The sequence below is a fragment of the Drosophila melanogaster genome, chromosome 2R, assembly GCF_000001215.4.
Source record: "Drosophila melanogaster chromosome 2R".
Lineage (NCBI taxonomy): Eukaryota > Metazoa > Arthropoda > Insecta > Diptera > Drosophilidae > Drosophila > Drosophila melanogaster.
In genome coordinates this window covers 14,450,211-14,467,929 of record NT_033778.4, presented here as the reverse complement: position 1 = coordinate 14,467,929, position 17,719 = coordinate 14,450,211, and the positions used below count along the sequence as shown (strand labels likewise).

Genomic DNA, 17,719 nt, shown 5'->3' with positions numbered 1-17,719 from the left:
TACTCTGTTCCTTACCTTTGGTAGGGGGAAACAAGAGTCACTTATTTTTGCTACCTTTAGCTGTAAGATGCTTAAAGGAGCTGGCCTTTCTCTGAGTTCCTTACCTTTGGTAGGGGGAAACTGCAGAGTCGATTAAAGGCTCGATTGACCAAATGTAAAATCCCAAATAAGAAGACTTTACTCGTTGAGTTTTTGTAAGAAACTGATTTTATTTGGAAATATCTTCGGTTTAAATAGGTGACATGAGAATCGCATCTTAAAGTAAATGGCCTACGCAGAGGCCTAAGTAAATAGTCCCCGCCTTATCGAGGTCCCACGCTCGGGCACATCTGCCTATCTTGAGCGGCGAGGACCTTATCTGTGGTCTCCCACTAAGGGACTATTTTAGGAGGCGGGGAACGATCTCAAGTGACTGACTCATGTAGTGTGCACTTAAATTACATGTTTTTGAGCAATGCACCCATGTCGCCTTAGATAACAAAATCCTAAATATAATTTATCGCTCTCGATTCATTTACATAAGATATGAACGGAGCCCAAAATTGTAAGTCTTTAAATATATTCGTGTTCATGTGTGAACACTTACTTACACACACACATTCAAGTTAAAGGCAAAATGATGTGCTGCTTGTTGGCCATCCCAGTTGCCTGGCCAGCCACTCAGTCAGTTAGCCAAACTGTCAGTCGACCAGCAGACTTTCAATCGTCGCATAGTGGGTTTTGAGATATTGACATATATCTCAGTTATTTCAGAATATTATCTTAGGTAAGTGCAGTCAGTCTTTTGTAGATATGATTATGACTTTGTATCTCTCTTATTAAGAATGCTTCCTTAAATCAATGTTTTAAGTCCTGTTAATCCTTCTAGTTCACCTCCAGAGCTCCTCATCCTGTGACCACTGTAGACTCCCCTGTTGAAAATGAGCGTGTAAAAACCCGTCAAATGCCAGGAATACCAAAAATAAAGCGATGCGATCAGAGTTGTTACCTCTATACGTTGGAGGTTTTGATTTGCAGAGCCATCGGCATTGTCATCATCATTCTGATCGTCATCATTATCACTTGGGACATATTGGTGACGCTAAGCGGTACAAAAAGAGAAGAGTTCGCGGAAAAAAACCAAGATGTGGGGTACTTCGGGGGATTGGTATTGGGTCCAGCGGATGACGCGCCTGGCGGTCTGGCCGGAATGGATATGGGTAAACGTGGCTCGTAGTGGAGAGTGCATGTGCGGGCAAAACGATCAATGAAGTCTCCTCTCGTGGCGATTTCGATTGTGGCCGGCAATTCCGATTGCCAAGTTTTTGCCGATCGTGTTGTGTAGTTGCTGTTTTCCTTCGGACGTTTTGGCATTTGCGGCATGGCGCTAATTAACAACTGCCGGTGCTTTTTTAGCCACTGTTAAGAGCTTGCTTGGGCCAATTGTTTTAGCCTGATGATAAACATTTTTTATTGATTTGTGATGATTGCCGACAGGGAGGCAGTGCTGGGATAACACAGGTGCAGAAATCGGACTGGCATAGGTCGGTGCCTCTTTGTCCGCTGCTATTTATTAAATGCGATTTATTTGCAATTGCTTCCCAGAAGCAGGAGGTGCTGCAAGATTAGACCTACGATGTGCAACCGGTTTGGAGCGTTCCGGGAAACAGAAGCGTCATATGTTGACGGCACCGGGTAATTGCCACCGGTCTTGCAGATAGAGATCACCCAACCGAGATGCCAATTTGTCGTTTTTTTTTTGTGTGGCACAACTAAAAGGGGCTACGGGTTACGGGTTACCCTGTTGCGCACCTTTTTTATGGCCGTTACGTGTCGCGCTTGCCGAAATAAACCAGAAACGAAATATTCGCCATAAAATTTGGACTTGGAGGAGCCCTCGAGGTGGAGGCCTCGCCTCTGGTCGCGCATGTTGTGTCAGCTTCCATAAAAACGGAGAATAAAAGACACACTTCTTATCAGATTCCCTGCGCTACCACCAACTCCCCCCCCCCCCCTCCTTCCACCAACAGTTCAAAACTTCTAAGTAAAGTCATAAAATATCTTGCGTTTTGGTTTCAACTTGTGTTTGTTTTATTAACTAAATATTTTTCAGTTGTCTTCCTTTTTTGTTTTTCACTTTTCATATATGCTACACATTAAAAATGTTTTGGTGCTTATGTAAGACGTATGTAATTGTATAATCATTTATAGTTACATGGTTAGAGTATTGTTGAATCGTGTAATACAATATAAATACTGAATCAAAGGCAATGCCCTATTATAACATACATATCTAAAGTAGATAAATCATAATTGAGAATAAACAGCGAAGTCGAATCTTTGAAAAACTATCACACACAAATGCTTACTTTTTGTCAAGAGTTTCTACGAGTACACTAGGCGTATGTGTAATATTGATTATGCTTTGACGGTTACTTAACTTATGGAGTATGCAAAGTTGAGTTTATCGTGTATGTATTTATACGTATGTATATGATTAATACTAAACTGTTTTAATTGCTTTACGTTACAACGTTATAAGTGGCAAGACCTATTAGTTTAAGGGGCCGAAACTTATGTTTTTCCAAAAATTTGTATAAAAATAAATATGCAAAAATTCTGAAATTTCGGGGACATTGTTTAAAAAGAATTTTCGGAATAACAATACATTTACTAGGCAGCCTACTACGAAAGTCTTAAGACTGTTATGAATTGCTTGTTTACTTTTAAATTTTTTTTTAGTATTTTAGGCGCTGCTGGTGGACCTTTCCAATTGCGACCCAATCCCACTTGGACGTGTCTCATGCGGCATTTGTTCTACTTCAATGTACTCCTCTTCATCTGGATGATTCTCTGGTTCATCTTCCACTCCGGCTGACTCGACGGTATCCGTTTCGTATAGCTCCTGTTTGACAATGGTGGGACTTCTTACCGGACTCTGGCCGGGTGAAGTGTTCCGTATGGATGGTACCTCCACTTTTGCTGCTGGAGGTCGGGCCTGCGGTCTCAGCTCATGACCCCTTTGGTGGTGCTCCAACTCAGCTCGAAAGAAGAATTTCTCCGGGCAGAGATTACAATCGTAGGGTCGAGAATGGGCTCCGTGTTCGCCCATGTGGTTGAGTAGTCCTCCAGGTGCGGTGAAAACTGCCGAGCAGATGTAGCAATTGAAGCCACGCTGTTCGGTGCCGGCAAAGGTGTGCTCCACCAGGTGTTCCTGAAGCTTCTGCGCATGTGGCAGGATCATCTTGCACAGATTGCAGCGGTTTTCCACAAACGCTGACGGCGGAGCTGGCAGAGATGTCGCTGGCTCAGAGTGCTTGCCACGTTTTCCATTTAGGTTATGCTTACGGCAGCACTTGTCACAGAGTTTGGCTGGACCCTCGGTGGCATCTGGTAGGGGTTCCAAGCACAGGGCACACACTGGCTCCTGCAGACTTCCACCACTCGAGGAGGACTTTGTGTGGAATTTGGCATGCAGACTTAGCTCGAATTCCGAATGCAACGTCTGGCGGCAGCAAATGCAGGCTAGTGGCAAGGAGGCACCATCGCTACCGTGTTCGGATAGATGAGCCCTAAAGGCGGCCACATCCTCCAGGGGTTGTCCGCAGTGCGAACACTTTCCGGACTGACCCACCTTCGAGTGTTGGAGCTTGTGTTCGGCCAGAATGGCTGGTGAGGGAAACACCTCGTCGCATATCAAGCACTTGTGCTTACCCGTCGAATTGTGACAGCTCTTCATGTGCTGCTCCAGTTCTGCCCGAGACTTAAAGTTGCCCGCACAGTAGGCGCATCTCAAGCTGACGCCCGTCTTCAGATTGTGGGCCAATTTGCGATGGGAGTGTAGTTCCGCCTCGCTGCGCAAGTCCTGTCGTTCGCACATTCCGCAACTGAAAGTGGCAGTGCTGGCATTTGGTGGTGGTGGTGGTGCGGTTGCTTGAGGAGCCGGTGGCTGCGAGTTTCCAACTCCCTCATTTCCCGAGGGCGATGTGGACTTGGCGGCATACATCTCCATCAAATATCGCTGACTCAGGCCGTACATTAAAGCCGGATGCGGAGAGGTTTGCGCCTTCAGTGCATTGGTGTCCACCTGAAGAGGGCTGTAGAATTTGTTAGCCGATGGCGGTGCTCCACCAGATTGAGCTCCACCTCCTCCGGAACCGGCGCCACCAGAAGCTCCACCAAATAAGCCCTTAAATGCCACATTGTAGTCGATGATGCTGCTGTTGTTGTTTGTGGCCGCTGCTGCTGCCGCCGCTGCCGCCAAGGGTGGTAGCAAGGCATTCACATAGAGACTGCCCATGTTGGGCGAGTTGGCCTCTTTGTCCTTGACGCCGCCATGCTGACTCTGCATGTGACGATCTAGCAGAAACTCCACATGGAAGGTTTCCGGGCAGGAAGGGCATCTAAACTGGCGTGCATGTGCGGCCAAATGGAAGTGCATTTCCAGCTCGGAAGAGCAAACTGCTCGGCAGAACATGCATTGTAGCGGATTAGTGGGAGCACTAGATGTGGCGCCCAGTGTGGGATGGCCACCCAACTGATGACGCGTCTTTACATGAACATGAAACTCTGCATCGGAACGGAAGAGTTCCAGACAGGCGCTGCAGCGGAGTAGCTTGGTTTCCTGACTGTGCGCACAGGCCAGATGAAGCTGCATGGCCATCCGACTTTCACATAGCTCCGAGCACAAAGAACACTTCAGCAGGGTTAGGACGTGCTCGGACAGTAAATGTTGCTGCAGATCCTCCGATTTGGCAAAACTCTTTCCGCAGCTCGAGCTGCAGTTGAACTCTGAGCCCGTGATGAGGAAGTGACCCACCACATGGCGTTCGAACTCCGATTGCTCCGGCAAACTCATTCCGCAATGCGGACAAACCAGCTGCATGCCCTCGGCAATGTGACTCTTCAAATGGTTCCTAAAGCTCTCGAAATCCGGCAATCCAGCGTTGCACTGATTGCAGAAGAATACCCCCGGTGGGGCTGAGGGCGGAGCTAGTGGAGTCTGGGCTTGGGGATTGGGTGTCAGTGGTCGCCGCTTGTTGTTGCTCAAATCTGTTGGCAGATCGTCCTCTGCAGGTCGCGATTCCCGTTCCGGACTTCCCAAATCCGGTTTAATTTTGGGCAAGTCCAAAGCCAGTCGGGGACTGAAAGTGCCAGCGGTGGCCAGGCGATTGAAGTGCTCGTAGTAGGAGTTCGGACTGCTCAATCGGTCCATGTGTGTGCTTCTCATGTGCTGAAAAAGTCCGGCGATATTGCCAAACTTCATGGTGCAGTACTCACAGCTTAGCTGGAAGCCTTCGCCCTCCTGAACTGGTGTCTTCACAGCCTGTGTTTGTGGTTGTTCGTGGACACTCTGCAGATGGGCATTGAGTTGTTCCAGGCTACTGAATTCCGTGACCTTGGGACAGTAGCTGCATCTAAGCAAGGGAGTGGGTGTGGCGGTGGTGGTAGTGCCTCCCACATGATTACTCCTCGATCTCTTGGGGAAATCCATTCTACTTGGGCTACTATCTGATGCCAAAGCCAAGGCATATCTTCTCTTCTGCAGACTACCATTGCTGGACACCGATGCCGAGGCCGAACCCGTGGACCGCGGACTATAGTTGAGGGCATTCGGATTGCCACCGGCTGCCAGGATGGCTGCATTCTTCTTGTGCTTTTGCATGTGCGAGGTTAGAGCAGCAGCTGTATTATAGCCCCTGTTGCACATGCTGCACTGGAAGGGCTTCTGTATGTCATGGGTTTTCATGTGGATCTTCAAGTGGTCACTAGAGAAAGATGAAATAGAGGAAATTTATTGACTTAGTTAATAGGTCACATATTAAACCAGACTCCCTCACTTACCTCCTGGAAAAAGCTGCCTCGCAATGCGGACACTTGTAGTTCCGCTCGTTGGTATGCAGTTTCTTATGACGATCTCGGGATCGCTTGTGCTTGAAGAGCTTGGAGCAGTATTCACATTTGAAAGGCAGGTGTTCAGCGTGGCTCTGTAATGAATATACACATATTCGGAAAATCCCATTAGCATGATGATAATCTGAGCAATTAGCCGTAGGCCCACTGGGCTATTTGAAATTCTTAGAAGAGCACCAGACAACAAGGCAGCGTCAACTGTCCGTCTACCCCAGTTAAAAGTTGCGATGACAACGATGACGACTACGACGACGACTTGGACGACTCCTGGCTTGAATTTATAGATGCGTCAATCTGAATCTGAATCTGCATACCGACTGACTCGACTCGGACTCAGGCCCAGACGAGTAGGTGTTTCACTTGCGACTCGTGGCTTGTGGACAAAATTCATCTAAATGCGCGACGCCGCTTACTGTTTTTTTTGTTTTTTTTTTCTTTCGCAGGTTGGGCTGGAAAAGGGGCAGGTGCTGGGGCTGGGGTTGGGTCTTAAACTACACCCGCAACCGGTTTGCTTTTTGGGTTCTTTTAGCGGCAGCCGGCTTTGAACTTTGAGAGCGGCGAAAAAAAAAATTAGCCCATTTGTATGCAGCCCCCCAGTTTGGAAAGCCTTAAAATTGCACAATATATGATGAGTTAGCCGGGTTAGTCGCATCCAGATCCACAGAGAGCGTACAACTTCTCGTGTTGGTTATGGTTTTTTAAACTGTCGCTCCAATCACCATCGCCATCAACATCCCATAAGCTGAAAGACCGAATTCCGAACCGTACCAGCCCATCCAGGCGCTAGGATCAAAGCCGGATCGCAACATGTTAGACCCCGGTGGACGATAAAGATCGCTGCTCGGTAGTCCTCAACAGCAGTTGCAATTGGGTTAACAAGTTGCTGATGTCATGGGCGGCGGTGTTAGCAGTTCAAAAAGCATTTAAGCCGAATTAGAATTTTCGCTCGCGGAGATGAGGGGGCATGTGGGTGAAGTGCGGTGGCCACAAAGGCTCAAAGCTTCGGGTTGTCTTAGATGTTGTTTTAGAGATTGCCGAAGGAGTGTTAGATAAATGATATAGGTCTGCAATTTTTAAATAATTCACTTGATCCTAATTTGTTTCATTTGGAAGATTTCAGAGAACGTACCTTTATTTTACATATATTGTTCAAAGGAGAAACGAGCCTTGCGTACATGCTAGATTTGACATTTCCACTTAAACAACCCTTTACATCTAAGAGCTATGCCACTTTCGCTTTCAATTAACAAATTGAAATCGCAGTTTGGTTCCTATTCACTCGATGGAAATGAAAATCAATGGAACCACCGCAGATTGTCAATCAAAGTCCTGACACCCTGAGTGCCTAAAGGTGTCCTAAGTATTTAGAAGACTGTCACCAAAGGGGCAAATGTCAATCAAGAGAAAACACCTTGCTCGAAAATAGAATAATCGCCTTAAAAAGATGTCAGGATGGTAATTACGAACTTTCAAAGCCACCCACTTGTGGTGGAGACCACCCACCCACTCACCCTTTCTAGACTGGAGTTCCTTCGAACTTTGAACCCACTCAATTTGGTAACTCACCTGTACGTGATGCTTCAAGTAGCCGAGACGTGGAAATGTCTTTTCGCAAAACTGGCACTGGTAGGATCCGTCGCCGCGACTTTTAATCCCCTCTCCTGTCAACTTATCAAACTTGCTTGCTGCTCCAGTGGCTCCCCCACCTGCGGTGGCTCCCATTTTGGCTTCCTTATTGATTTTGCGCAGCTTGTTGGCTATTTTCAGCGCCTGTTGATGATGGTAATGATGATGATGGTGATGATGGAAGTGTGGCAAACGTTTTGGCTTGGGCAAATCCTCGCCATCAGCACCACCATTGATCTTGCCCTCAGTCGGATGATCCTCCTGACCGGCGGCGGTTGGAGCTCCGATCAAGTGGTGTGAATTGGGCGTCATGGTGCCGTCAGAAATGCTAGGCGAATAACTGGACGATGTGTGGGTGCTGTACATATCTGGAAGGAGAAAATGAAGACACGGATTAGTACCAAGAAAATAGGATCAGTGTCACTTAGGGGTAAAACGTCTTACATCGGTCTTACATATAAAAATATTATGATAAGAGTAGAACAAATTAGGAAATTATGTTTCAATTTATTATAGAGTTGCTTATTTAACGAAGAAAGGCAATTGGGAACATTGCGTTCCCAATAATGGTCTTTCTATCATGGGAAGCGGTTTTTTTATGAGACTATATTCCATCTTATCGAGTGGGCGGCTGTGGCTGCATCCTGTTTAGCGGCGCTTTGGGGACCGGGACAGGAAATCAACGTCGACTATCAAATGCTGGACGCGGAATTAATTCAATTAACCGGGCAACATTTGGTGATGACCAGACGACACCCCATTCCCCATACATGGGTATGAGCTGTAAGCGAGTCTCATGCAAACTAATTGCGCTTTGTTCTTGCTGCTGTTTTAATTACAGGCCCCAGCATCCATGAGGGTCACTTGATTCCCCCCGGATTCGGGCTTCTATTAACACGCGCCAAGTGCCGATGTTCACTTTCCGTTTTCGACAACTTTTAATTAAGCCCAATTGCGCATGATCTTCGCGTCTGTATCTGTTTGGATAATGCTCTGGGTCGAGGGATCGTGGTTGTTTTACCCCCCCGATCGGTTGAACTGTGATCTATCTGGTCTAAGTTCCACTCTAATTGGGAAACATCAAGCTGATGCATCAGCCACTTGATTCCTTCATTCGTCTTGATCTTTGGGGTTAAAGAAAGTTGTAAGAGATTTAAAGCCATTCGCATTTGATTGAAATGTTGGCTATGGTTAAGTTAAGGGGGTAAGAAAGTCAAGTGTCAAAGCGGTTAAACGGATTGGAGAAGATTGATGTAGATGTTCTAGGATTTATGGCAAAAGTTGAAAATTATACAATTCGTTTCGATTTTCGTGGAAATTTTGAAATATATATTTTAGAATGAATAAGTTTTATGATCCAGATGTAAGCAAAATGAAAGCTGTTTATTTTTACTGACATCATATAAATTGATTGATTTTCCGTCGGCACATTGCACATTGGATACAAGCTTTTTATAAGCTTTGCTATTTACACTGTTTGGTTTTAAAGGACCCCAATGGTCGGACGCCTAATTAATCCATCAAGAACTATAACTTTTTTTGGAATTTTCCCAAATTCTTTTTGGATATCCTTGCTATTTACCGTTATTGGTGATCTCCTTGGTGGCCTGGATCTTTTCAATTAAATTCTCCAAACGCGAACTGGGACCACGATATAACATCTTTAGGGCCATCATATCATGGCATAGTATTGTCTTATTTAACTTCTAGTTAATTTATTTAATTGGATTTGAACTAAATTCGATTGAGGAGGCACTTTAGCTGCACTTTCTCGATAAACACCAAGCACTTTCAGTTTAGGCCCTTGCTGCACCAAAGGATCATTATATCTCTATTCTGATGTATGGGTTGCCAGCGTTTTTTTTTTCTTTCAAAGCGCGAGGCGCGAGACGAAGGACGTCCAATTGCCGCGAGCACCAAAATGTGGCTAAAATCAGAGCCGCAGAGCCAAAGGCCGAGTGCCAAAGAGCCCAACGGAGAAAGACAGAGAGAGGGAGAGGGAGAGAGAGAGTGTGAGGAAGCAGACGGAAGGAGAGGGCGACAACTAGGCGAACTGGTTTTTTCGCCTCTGTGTGCGTGCCTTTTGGGATTCTCGGCCAACAAATGAGAAGCAACACACAGCGAACGTAATTTAAATGGCGCCCCCACCCCACCCCCACTAATACACACACGAACGCGCACGCACACGGGCGAGAGTGAGAAAGCTTCGTGTGTATATAAGCACCACACACTGATATCCCGAAGTAAAAGCCGAAGATGTTGCGTTCGTGGGCGAGAGCGAGATGGCGCCACATAGAGTGCGCAAAAGAGAGAGGGCGAATTTGTCGTATCTGTGTTGGAGTTGGTGCCCCCACCGAACACATAGACGCTATATAGCCACATATACACCACTACACTGGTGCTGGCGAAGGGCGGAGCATGGGATCCAATGGGTCGACGCGGCCAGAGGGTTCCCTGATGGGTCAAAGGAGGGGGGTTGCGGATGGAAGCGGGATGGCAAATGCGTTTTATACTTAATTTATGTGCACATAAAAATTTAATTTACCCAAAACGTCAGGTGATGATGTGATATTTCACTACTTTTGGCTCGTTTTCCCCTTTTTTGTGGTTTTTGTTGTTCATTTTTTTTTGGCGAGATTTGACTTTGATGAAGGAATTAGCTTTTTGGGTTAATTACTTGCTATGGGTATAGAAAGTTTTTATATTCAATACATAAAGTATAACTTTTCCTAAAGTAAATAAAGTTGGTTTTTGGAAGTTTAAATAATAAATACTAATAATAAATAATAGTGCGGGGCAGACCCTCAGCCGTGGAAGCTACCGATCAATTTTGTTTGTGGGCGTGGCAATGTTCTTACCAGCAAAGGCGACATTTGAATCTGCATACTTGATCTTGAACTTTCTATAAATTTTAGTCAACGAGATCACGACGTTCGAGTTCCAACTTCAAGTTGTGATCAAGTTGTGATTCTTATGAAGAATACACACTTATAGGGGAGGAAATGTTTCCTTCTACCTGTTAATACCTTTAAGCGTATTCAGTTTTACTCTACGAGTTTAATTTTAAACTTTAATTCAACCAACCTTTGCCAAACTTTTTGACTGGCACAAATGTGGTAATTTGTATACATTTCCATAAAAATCCAGGCAAACCGAAGTGTGTAAATGTCAATTGGCACTTTTTGCTCATATCAACATATGAACATGACCGCAAATAAACACTACACAGGCAATAGAAAAAGTACAAAGTTAAATTGACGTCAGAAACGAGATGATAAAAACGAAAGCCATGCGGGAAAAACACGTTAAAGCCATTAGCGCGTACCCGTCAATGTGGCAAGCGAATTGTTGCGAAAAGCAATTGTGATGCCGGAGAATATAGCAGGACACCGCATCCGGTGGCCAGGACGAGGACAACACACAATGCACTGAAAGCCAAATTAATTATGCATACGGCGGCGGCAGTGACAGCCAGCTGGAAAAACGTCAGCAAAGTGCAGCAAATAAAAGCTGAATTCGTGCGAACTGTCAACAGCAGAAGTTCACTTAGAGAAAAATATGCATGTCTTGCGACCACTTACATTCCTATCTATGTTTCATAAGTAATTTGAAAGTATTTAAGAAGTATAACTATTTCCCGCAAAATAGAAATTCAATAAAATGGTTTCAGTATTTTTAAATAGGATAACTAATAGATTTGATTAAATAGCATAAACTGAAATATAAACCTCTTCAATTTATTTAACATTTCAATGAAAACGGGATTTGGGCCTTCATTAATATTTTATCCTAACAATAAGTGTACATATTTTAATGCCTTTTTTAATGTGTATCTATTCTTAAGCTCCGCACTGTGCACATTGCACCTGTCCTCTCCTTTCTTTTAGCCCAAATCCTTTGTCAGTTGCCGTAAAACTATTAAAGCAATTAAGAAATCACTTTTCACTATTTTAGCCCCACTCTAACTTTTGTTTTTTCCTTTTTTACTAAGCTTATTTTTACAATTTTCTTTATACCTTAACTCCTATTGGTGGCTGACTGAGTTGGCCAATCGCAGCGCTCTCTGCCGGCGCATGCGTCGCTGTTACCGCTTTTGCACAACGAAACAAAAAAACAAAAACAAAAACAACCAGAGCCAGTACATGAGCGGCACATATAGAAAGAGATGGCTATCGATGGAGCTGTCGATTCGGGTCTCTCGGCTGTTAACAGTTAACTCTCGATTTGCTAATTGACGTCGCCAGGTTTGTCGTTTGAGTCTTTGGTTTGAGGTTGTGCAATGGTTCGTGGCTACATTCAGGCCGTTAACGATTGCATTTCTACGGGACTTTTGAAAATAAATTTTGTATTCTTTTAAGTTTGTTTGGTTGTAAAATATTTATGTATTGAAGATAAATTTTCGTTGTAAGGATTAATATTAAATAAGTTCTATTTTAATAAATCAATAAGTCGAATGAGTTCTTAAAATTAATCTTAAATTCACTTCGGTATATTGTTATATTTTCGTGTAACCTCAACACTTTCATAATTAATACTTTAATTAAAGTAATTTATTTTGTATTATTTATCGTACGCCATTTGCTTAATAGAGCTTAACTGTCAATTCCTCAAAGCTAACCACTTCGTTGTCCCAAAAACCCTTTTCGAACATCATTGTCCCATTATAGCGGTTTTCAATTACAAATACTTCCAATTAACCTAATAACGGGCACCAGAAAGCTTTAACCTTTGACCTCCCTCAAACAAAACTTTGTCGCAAGTCAAAAGTCGGAAAAAACCCACAAAACGAATTTATCAACGGCAATCCTAAGATCAAATTGCAATTAGAATTAAATTTTCGCTTTCTACATATTTAATGACAGACGAACACAAGTAGAAGTTTTCCGTGCGACAACAATTTTCGTAATTGTAAGAGGAAATCCGGATTTTCCATTTTAAATTCTAATTGCCCTTAGATGTTATTTATGTCCATTCACATTTTCCCCAATTTCCCATTTGGCCGTTGAAAAATCAACTTTCGGCTGAAAAATGTTAAAAGTTACCCATACCCGCTCGCCACTCGACATTGAGCCACTTTAGTCCTCCATCTCCGGTGTTAATTACGTTTGAGTGACAGTTTTGTGACAGGCCACGATAAGTGGGTAGGATGGTTGGGATTTTTGGGTGGTGGTGCGGTAGTTGGGCGGTGGTGGGTGAAAGGGTGTCGGCACAGGTAAATTGTGTCGCCCAGCCTGGGCTGCCCGATCCTTTTCCTGTGCATTTTAAATGCGCGGCTAATGCAAAGTCGGCCCGAACTTTTCACCGAGATTTCCAGATTTGCAGTTGGTCAGCAGCAGGACCTCATGTGTCACTCTTGCCGTCCTTGATATGTGTATGTGTGTGTGTAAGCGTGTGTGTTTGCTGACAGCCAAAGGGTTTCGCCAGCGCCCTCATGCATAATAGATAAATTATAAAAATATATGCCCTGCTTGGGAGTTGGGTAGGTGGAAAAGGAGAGGCCTGTCAGCATGTCATCCATTGTCCTGCCGCCAGCCAAAGTGTCCTTTTGTTTCAGCGCATTTTAAATTAGCCATTCTCGGAAAAAGTCACTCAAATTGTCACTTTGATGTCCTGACAGCTGCCCAGACCCCAGTTCCAAGCCAAACAAAAAAAAAACCCAAAAACCATCATCGGTCCTAAGTCCGAGTTCTATGTGTCTCCACAGATTTCCATCTTTCCGTGATCTCATTCCGGCGCTAACGGCGCAATTAATCAGTCGCTTGAGGACACTTTTAATTAGTGCCGCAATCATTTGGTGGTCAAGATTGGGACCAAAAAAAGGTTTATTCATGTCAAAGGATCATTTTTAATGAAAGCTGACATTATTTGTGGACTTATGCGCTCTGTGTGGCTGATGATTGAAATTTTAAATGAAAGCCCAACAAAATGAATAGAAATTATGCAAGCATATGGCTCTTCACCTACTTCTGTAAAAAGTCGCATCCTTCCTGGTGGCCACTCTACTCCACTCAGCTCTTCTTTCACCTGGAACCCAACTGCGTTGCCCTCCCCGCATTAGAGACAACTCTTAGACATATTTACCAAACAAACAATTATCCTCGTAATCTGATTTCGATGATGACCCCTCTTTGGCATATTGTCAAGTCATGCCCGCTCAATGGTCCATAATGATGATCCCTTCGAATTGCATCACACACGTATCTCGATCTCCAAGTTACTCAATGAAAAATGAAGTTCCTCAATGGTGGACAAGGAGAGCCGAGGATTTGTCTCAATTGGGATCGAGGCGCTGACACAAATCAATCAGTCGGTGCAGTCAGCAGGTAGAAGTGATCGGGGATCAGTCTGGGCCAGCGATCTTGATCGACTGTCAAGGGGTAATGATGGGTCTGGCGACGTGTCGAGGGCGTCCTGCGGTGGCTAAATCCGCTTTCTTGAAAAGGGTTTCTCAAATCGATTTCGATGACGCTCTGCCCAACCGACCATAATTGACTTTCGCACCTGTTTTGTGGACGCACTAGCTCTTACTCTCTCTCTTGCCATGGAATGAAAACCCATTGAACCGCAGAAATGTGGGGATAGTGGGGAAATGTGCGGTGCGGTGGCACGTGCTACCCAGTTTTGTGGCTTTAACTGGGAGCCAGAACAATGCCCCACAGCTGCCACTCCTAAACGGTCTTTGACCAACAAGCCATCAAAATCGCACGCGTGCCAGCCGCCATAAACTTGGAGGGTCTGAGACGGCGTCCAGAAAATTGAAATGCATTGCATTGCCGTCGGATGGAGGGAGGTGGAAGTGGAAGTAAGTGAAGTGAAGTCCAGAAACCAGATTAACATGCCCGATTGCCACATCCGAGGTCTTTTGTACTTGCTCCGATTCCGATTCCGGTCGCTGATATCTACTACGCTGGAGTTCTTCAACTCCACTCGGAAGACGGAAACTAGAACTTCACGGCGATTCAAGTGGCATGATAACGGGGTTCACTCGGAATTGGGTTTACGACACTTTTTTCCTGCTACTGGTTTGTGTTTGGCACCGCTGATGGAGATAATAATCATAAAATAATTTTATTGCAAAGGCTGTTGCTACCTCACTTTTGGCATTTAACTAATAAGTTGGAGGGGAATTGTGGCGGGTCAATGATGATGAAGGATGCTGAGGGTGAGGACAGATGATGGGGTCCAGCTGGAGGTCATTGTCAATGAATTATTAACGACATTTCTCTAAGGGCAAGGAGGCAGCCAGGATTAAATATTTGGGTACATCCCACATTAAATATAGTTTTTCAAACCAACTCTAATAAAAGCCTTTGGTATCTAATAAGTTAAACTGTTAAAAGCTAATGGGAGTTATCAATAGTGCTGCAAATAACTCCTTCACTCAACTACTAATTGGATACTTAACTCGTAACGTTATTATCCAAATTTTCAACCCAATTCTCCGGACACCAAAATCCCCAGACAAACAGATGGGGTGACTCTGAACACCACAAAGATTTATAAGCATGTTACCTGCTGAGTCTGCTTGCCCATAACAATATGTCTATATTAAATCCTTTAAGATCAAATAACCAAAGCAGCAGCCATATCGCATGTGAAACATTTCAACGCGTATTTCATTTAAATTACCCCAAATTTATCCCCGAAAAACGAGACGAGCCACAGAGTATTTCACTGTGTGTGTGTGTGTGTGTGTGTGTGATGGAGAAAAGGGCGGAAAGCCGGAGCTGAAAGGGTTCCCCTGGGATTTTCGTACGCGGAATTGCGCCTTGGAGTCGCATAAGGACGAGGAGCAACCCAGAACTATGCACATGGGAGCCACCAAAAAAAAAAAACCAAGGAGCAATGTGGGTGGTAAAAATGCGATACACGAACGCTTGGCTGCTTTTATTTTTGCATCGTAAAAGGAAATGAAAACGTCTTTCGCGGAAAGTTTGCTTTTCCAGTGCGGCCGACACCGCGCGCGGGAATGGGTCCAAAAAACTTGGCGAAAGGCGGACGAACCACCAAAGGCGCATAAATCATCCAAGGTGGCAATAGCAGCAGCAACTTGGGCGTGTCATAACTTTGGAGCCAGAAACCCAGTTGGCCATAGCCCGTGGGATCGAAAACAATGAGGATGGAGCCGGCGAAAGTTGGTACAAAAAAAATTGCCAAGAGTCCTGGCCAATGCGCCTATGGTGGGTTACAGGTAAAAAAAAAAAACGTAGAATGCGGCAACGTCCTGCAACTGACACTGCAGTCCGAGCTACGCCGAGTGCCAGGATGCAGGACCAACTTTTTTCGCCTTGTTTCCGCTTGTTTAGCTGCGGTGTCAGGGCGGTTTTACACCTGAGATTGCGATTACTTTGTCCGGACAGGCGGGCAAGTTGGGTTAAAGTTTTCGAGATCCCTATACCCTAAGGTAAGTGGGTGCCTGCATTTCGTGGTATGGCTTTAAAAACTATGTGCATTAAAGGACATGAGCTTAGTTAGGAATGTACTCATAAAATGCACTCAAATAGTATTGCTAAATTGAATCATTGTGGATCATTATCTATTATATTTTCAAGATATGCTAACCATTTTTTAATGAGCATGCCAACAAACTTAGCTAATCAACTGAACAACGAACACTTCTAAGTAATTTAATACCTAAATAAAAGATATATGATAAATTCAATGAAGCCAAAAATGGTTTGAAGAGTGTGTGAATGTCACCGCCCCCTTTTTTTGGGTGGCTCCTCCCCCTGAGAGCCGCGTAAAGCAGCGAAAACTTTCTAATGACTTGTCGGCGGTGTAAGGAACTTTAGTTGTGGACATTTTGCAGGTCCGGAGCTGTAATTAAAACGCATTAGATTTATACTTAGGATAGCCCGGTGACCCAGTTACGCGACGGTGGCTGGATCTTCGTGAGGGCTGTGTGCCCTAAAGAGCCGGAGAGTTCTCTCTCTACGTGATCATCGCATTGATCCCGTAGTAGTCTTTTGGCCCTTTTGAGTGCCACACACTAAGCTGAAGCGAAGCGGTTCATTAACCGTGGCGATGTCATCTTGCCGGGTTAACCAGTTTTCCCCAAACACAGATTTCTATCTCCGTGTGCGGTGCGTAAAGCAATTTGCGCTGATGATGAGACGCGACTTCTTGGGAAAGCAACGGTTCAAGTGCTGTGAGAATTTGCCACTTTAAGCAATCCCCAAGACTCAAGCCGTCTCGACTCCATTCGACCCACGAAAGAAACTGACATCCCAAGCTCAAAAAACCTTTGACCAAAGCAATTATTTATGGCCTCGAGACACGAGGAAGGGGATAACTCTCTGTTTGTCTTGTAAGACAAATGTGTAATTAATTGCGTCGCATCAAAAGGAAGCTCTAAAACTATTTGCATACGAGCATGGCAAATTGTCTTCGCTGTCTCATCTTGAACTACACGTGCAATTAATAAATCAAAAGGGACAGCCTAAGCCCAGCGTGTCCTTTCGTCCTTCCGAGCGGAAGTCTCGGGCCAGGCCAAGACAAACAAATGAAGTGACTGGAACCGAAAAACTTTGCCAACTTAAGGTATTCTTTTCTGCAAGTGCCCGGATTCGAAGTTCGGCGGGCCAAGAGACGGGCGTTCCACTGCAACTAATTGCATTTCATTGCATACATTTAGGTTGCCCCACCGAATCCTTTGGCTCCTTGCTTTCGCTTGCAGCCGCAATCACTTCGCACACACAACGTAAAACGTTTCAAAATTGTGCTCAAATAGCCAGTGAGATTTCCTTGGAGCTGACAAATGGGTTGAGGTGGAAAGCCAACCACAAGTGCCTCGAGTCCTTAAAGGGGGAGGGCAAGAGGAGTCAAGGATGCCAGGAAGGATGCGCTGGCCAAGTGTTGAGTGCTAGCTATGCTTGCACTGGGAGAACTTAAAATTGCTTTGTTAACGTTTTAGTTGTTCAAAAACTATTCAAGTTTTATGGTAAAGAAACTTAGAAGACTAATACTTATAACCTTCGATCAGCCTTAATTAGTCTTAGTTTTATTTACCTTTACCTATTTCTATTTTATGTTATTTTCGTAAAGTGTAGAGGAAGGATAAGACAGACAAGTTAGCAGCCGGGCAAATTTAGCTCCGGAGCAGGAGGCAAGTAGTGAAGTCAAGTGAAGACTGAGTTGTGTGCATGAATGAATGAATGAAAGGGGGCGGCAATGGGCAGCCCGTTCAGAATGCTGCCGCCGG

At 44.7% G+C, this 17,719-nt stretch overlaps 1 protein-coding gene across 2 annotated transcripts in view, besides 1 other annotated feature; it reads right to left on the bottom strand.

Annotated features, from left to right (window-relative positions):
* Positions 1-581: part of a mobile genetic element that runs on past the window's edge.
* Positions 582-2,048: 1,467 nt separating this feature from the next.
* L (Lobe) overlaps positions 2,049-17,719 on the bottom strand; it is a 29,983-nt gene continuing 14,312 nt past the window's right edge. The window contains exons 1-4 of one of the 2 annotated variants that reach the window (NM_001103845.3): positions 9,101-9,447; positions 7,459-7,886; positions 5,824-5,966; positions 2,049-5,747 (exon numbers count right to left, since the gene is read on the bottom strand). In NM_001103845.3, the coding sequence (NP_001097315.1) occupies positions 2,726-5,747; positions 5,824-5,966; positions 7,459-7,886; positions 9,101-9,194 (3,687 nt within the window). In that variant the 5' untranslated portion in view covers positions 9,195-9,447 and the 3' untranslated portion in view covers positions 2,049-2,725. Of the gene's footprint in view, positions 5,748-5,823; positions 5,967-7,458; positions 7,887-9,100; positions 9,448-17,719 lie in introns of those variants that run through there. The other variant, NM_001202000.2, reaches the window with a different exon arrangement.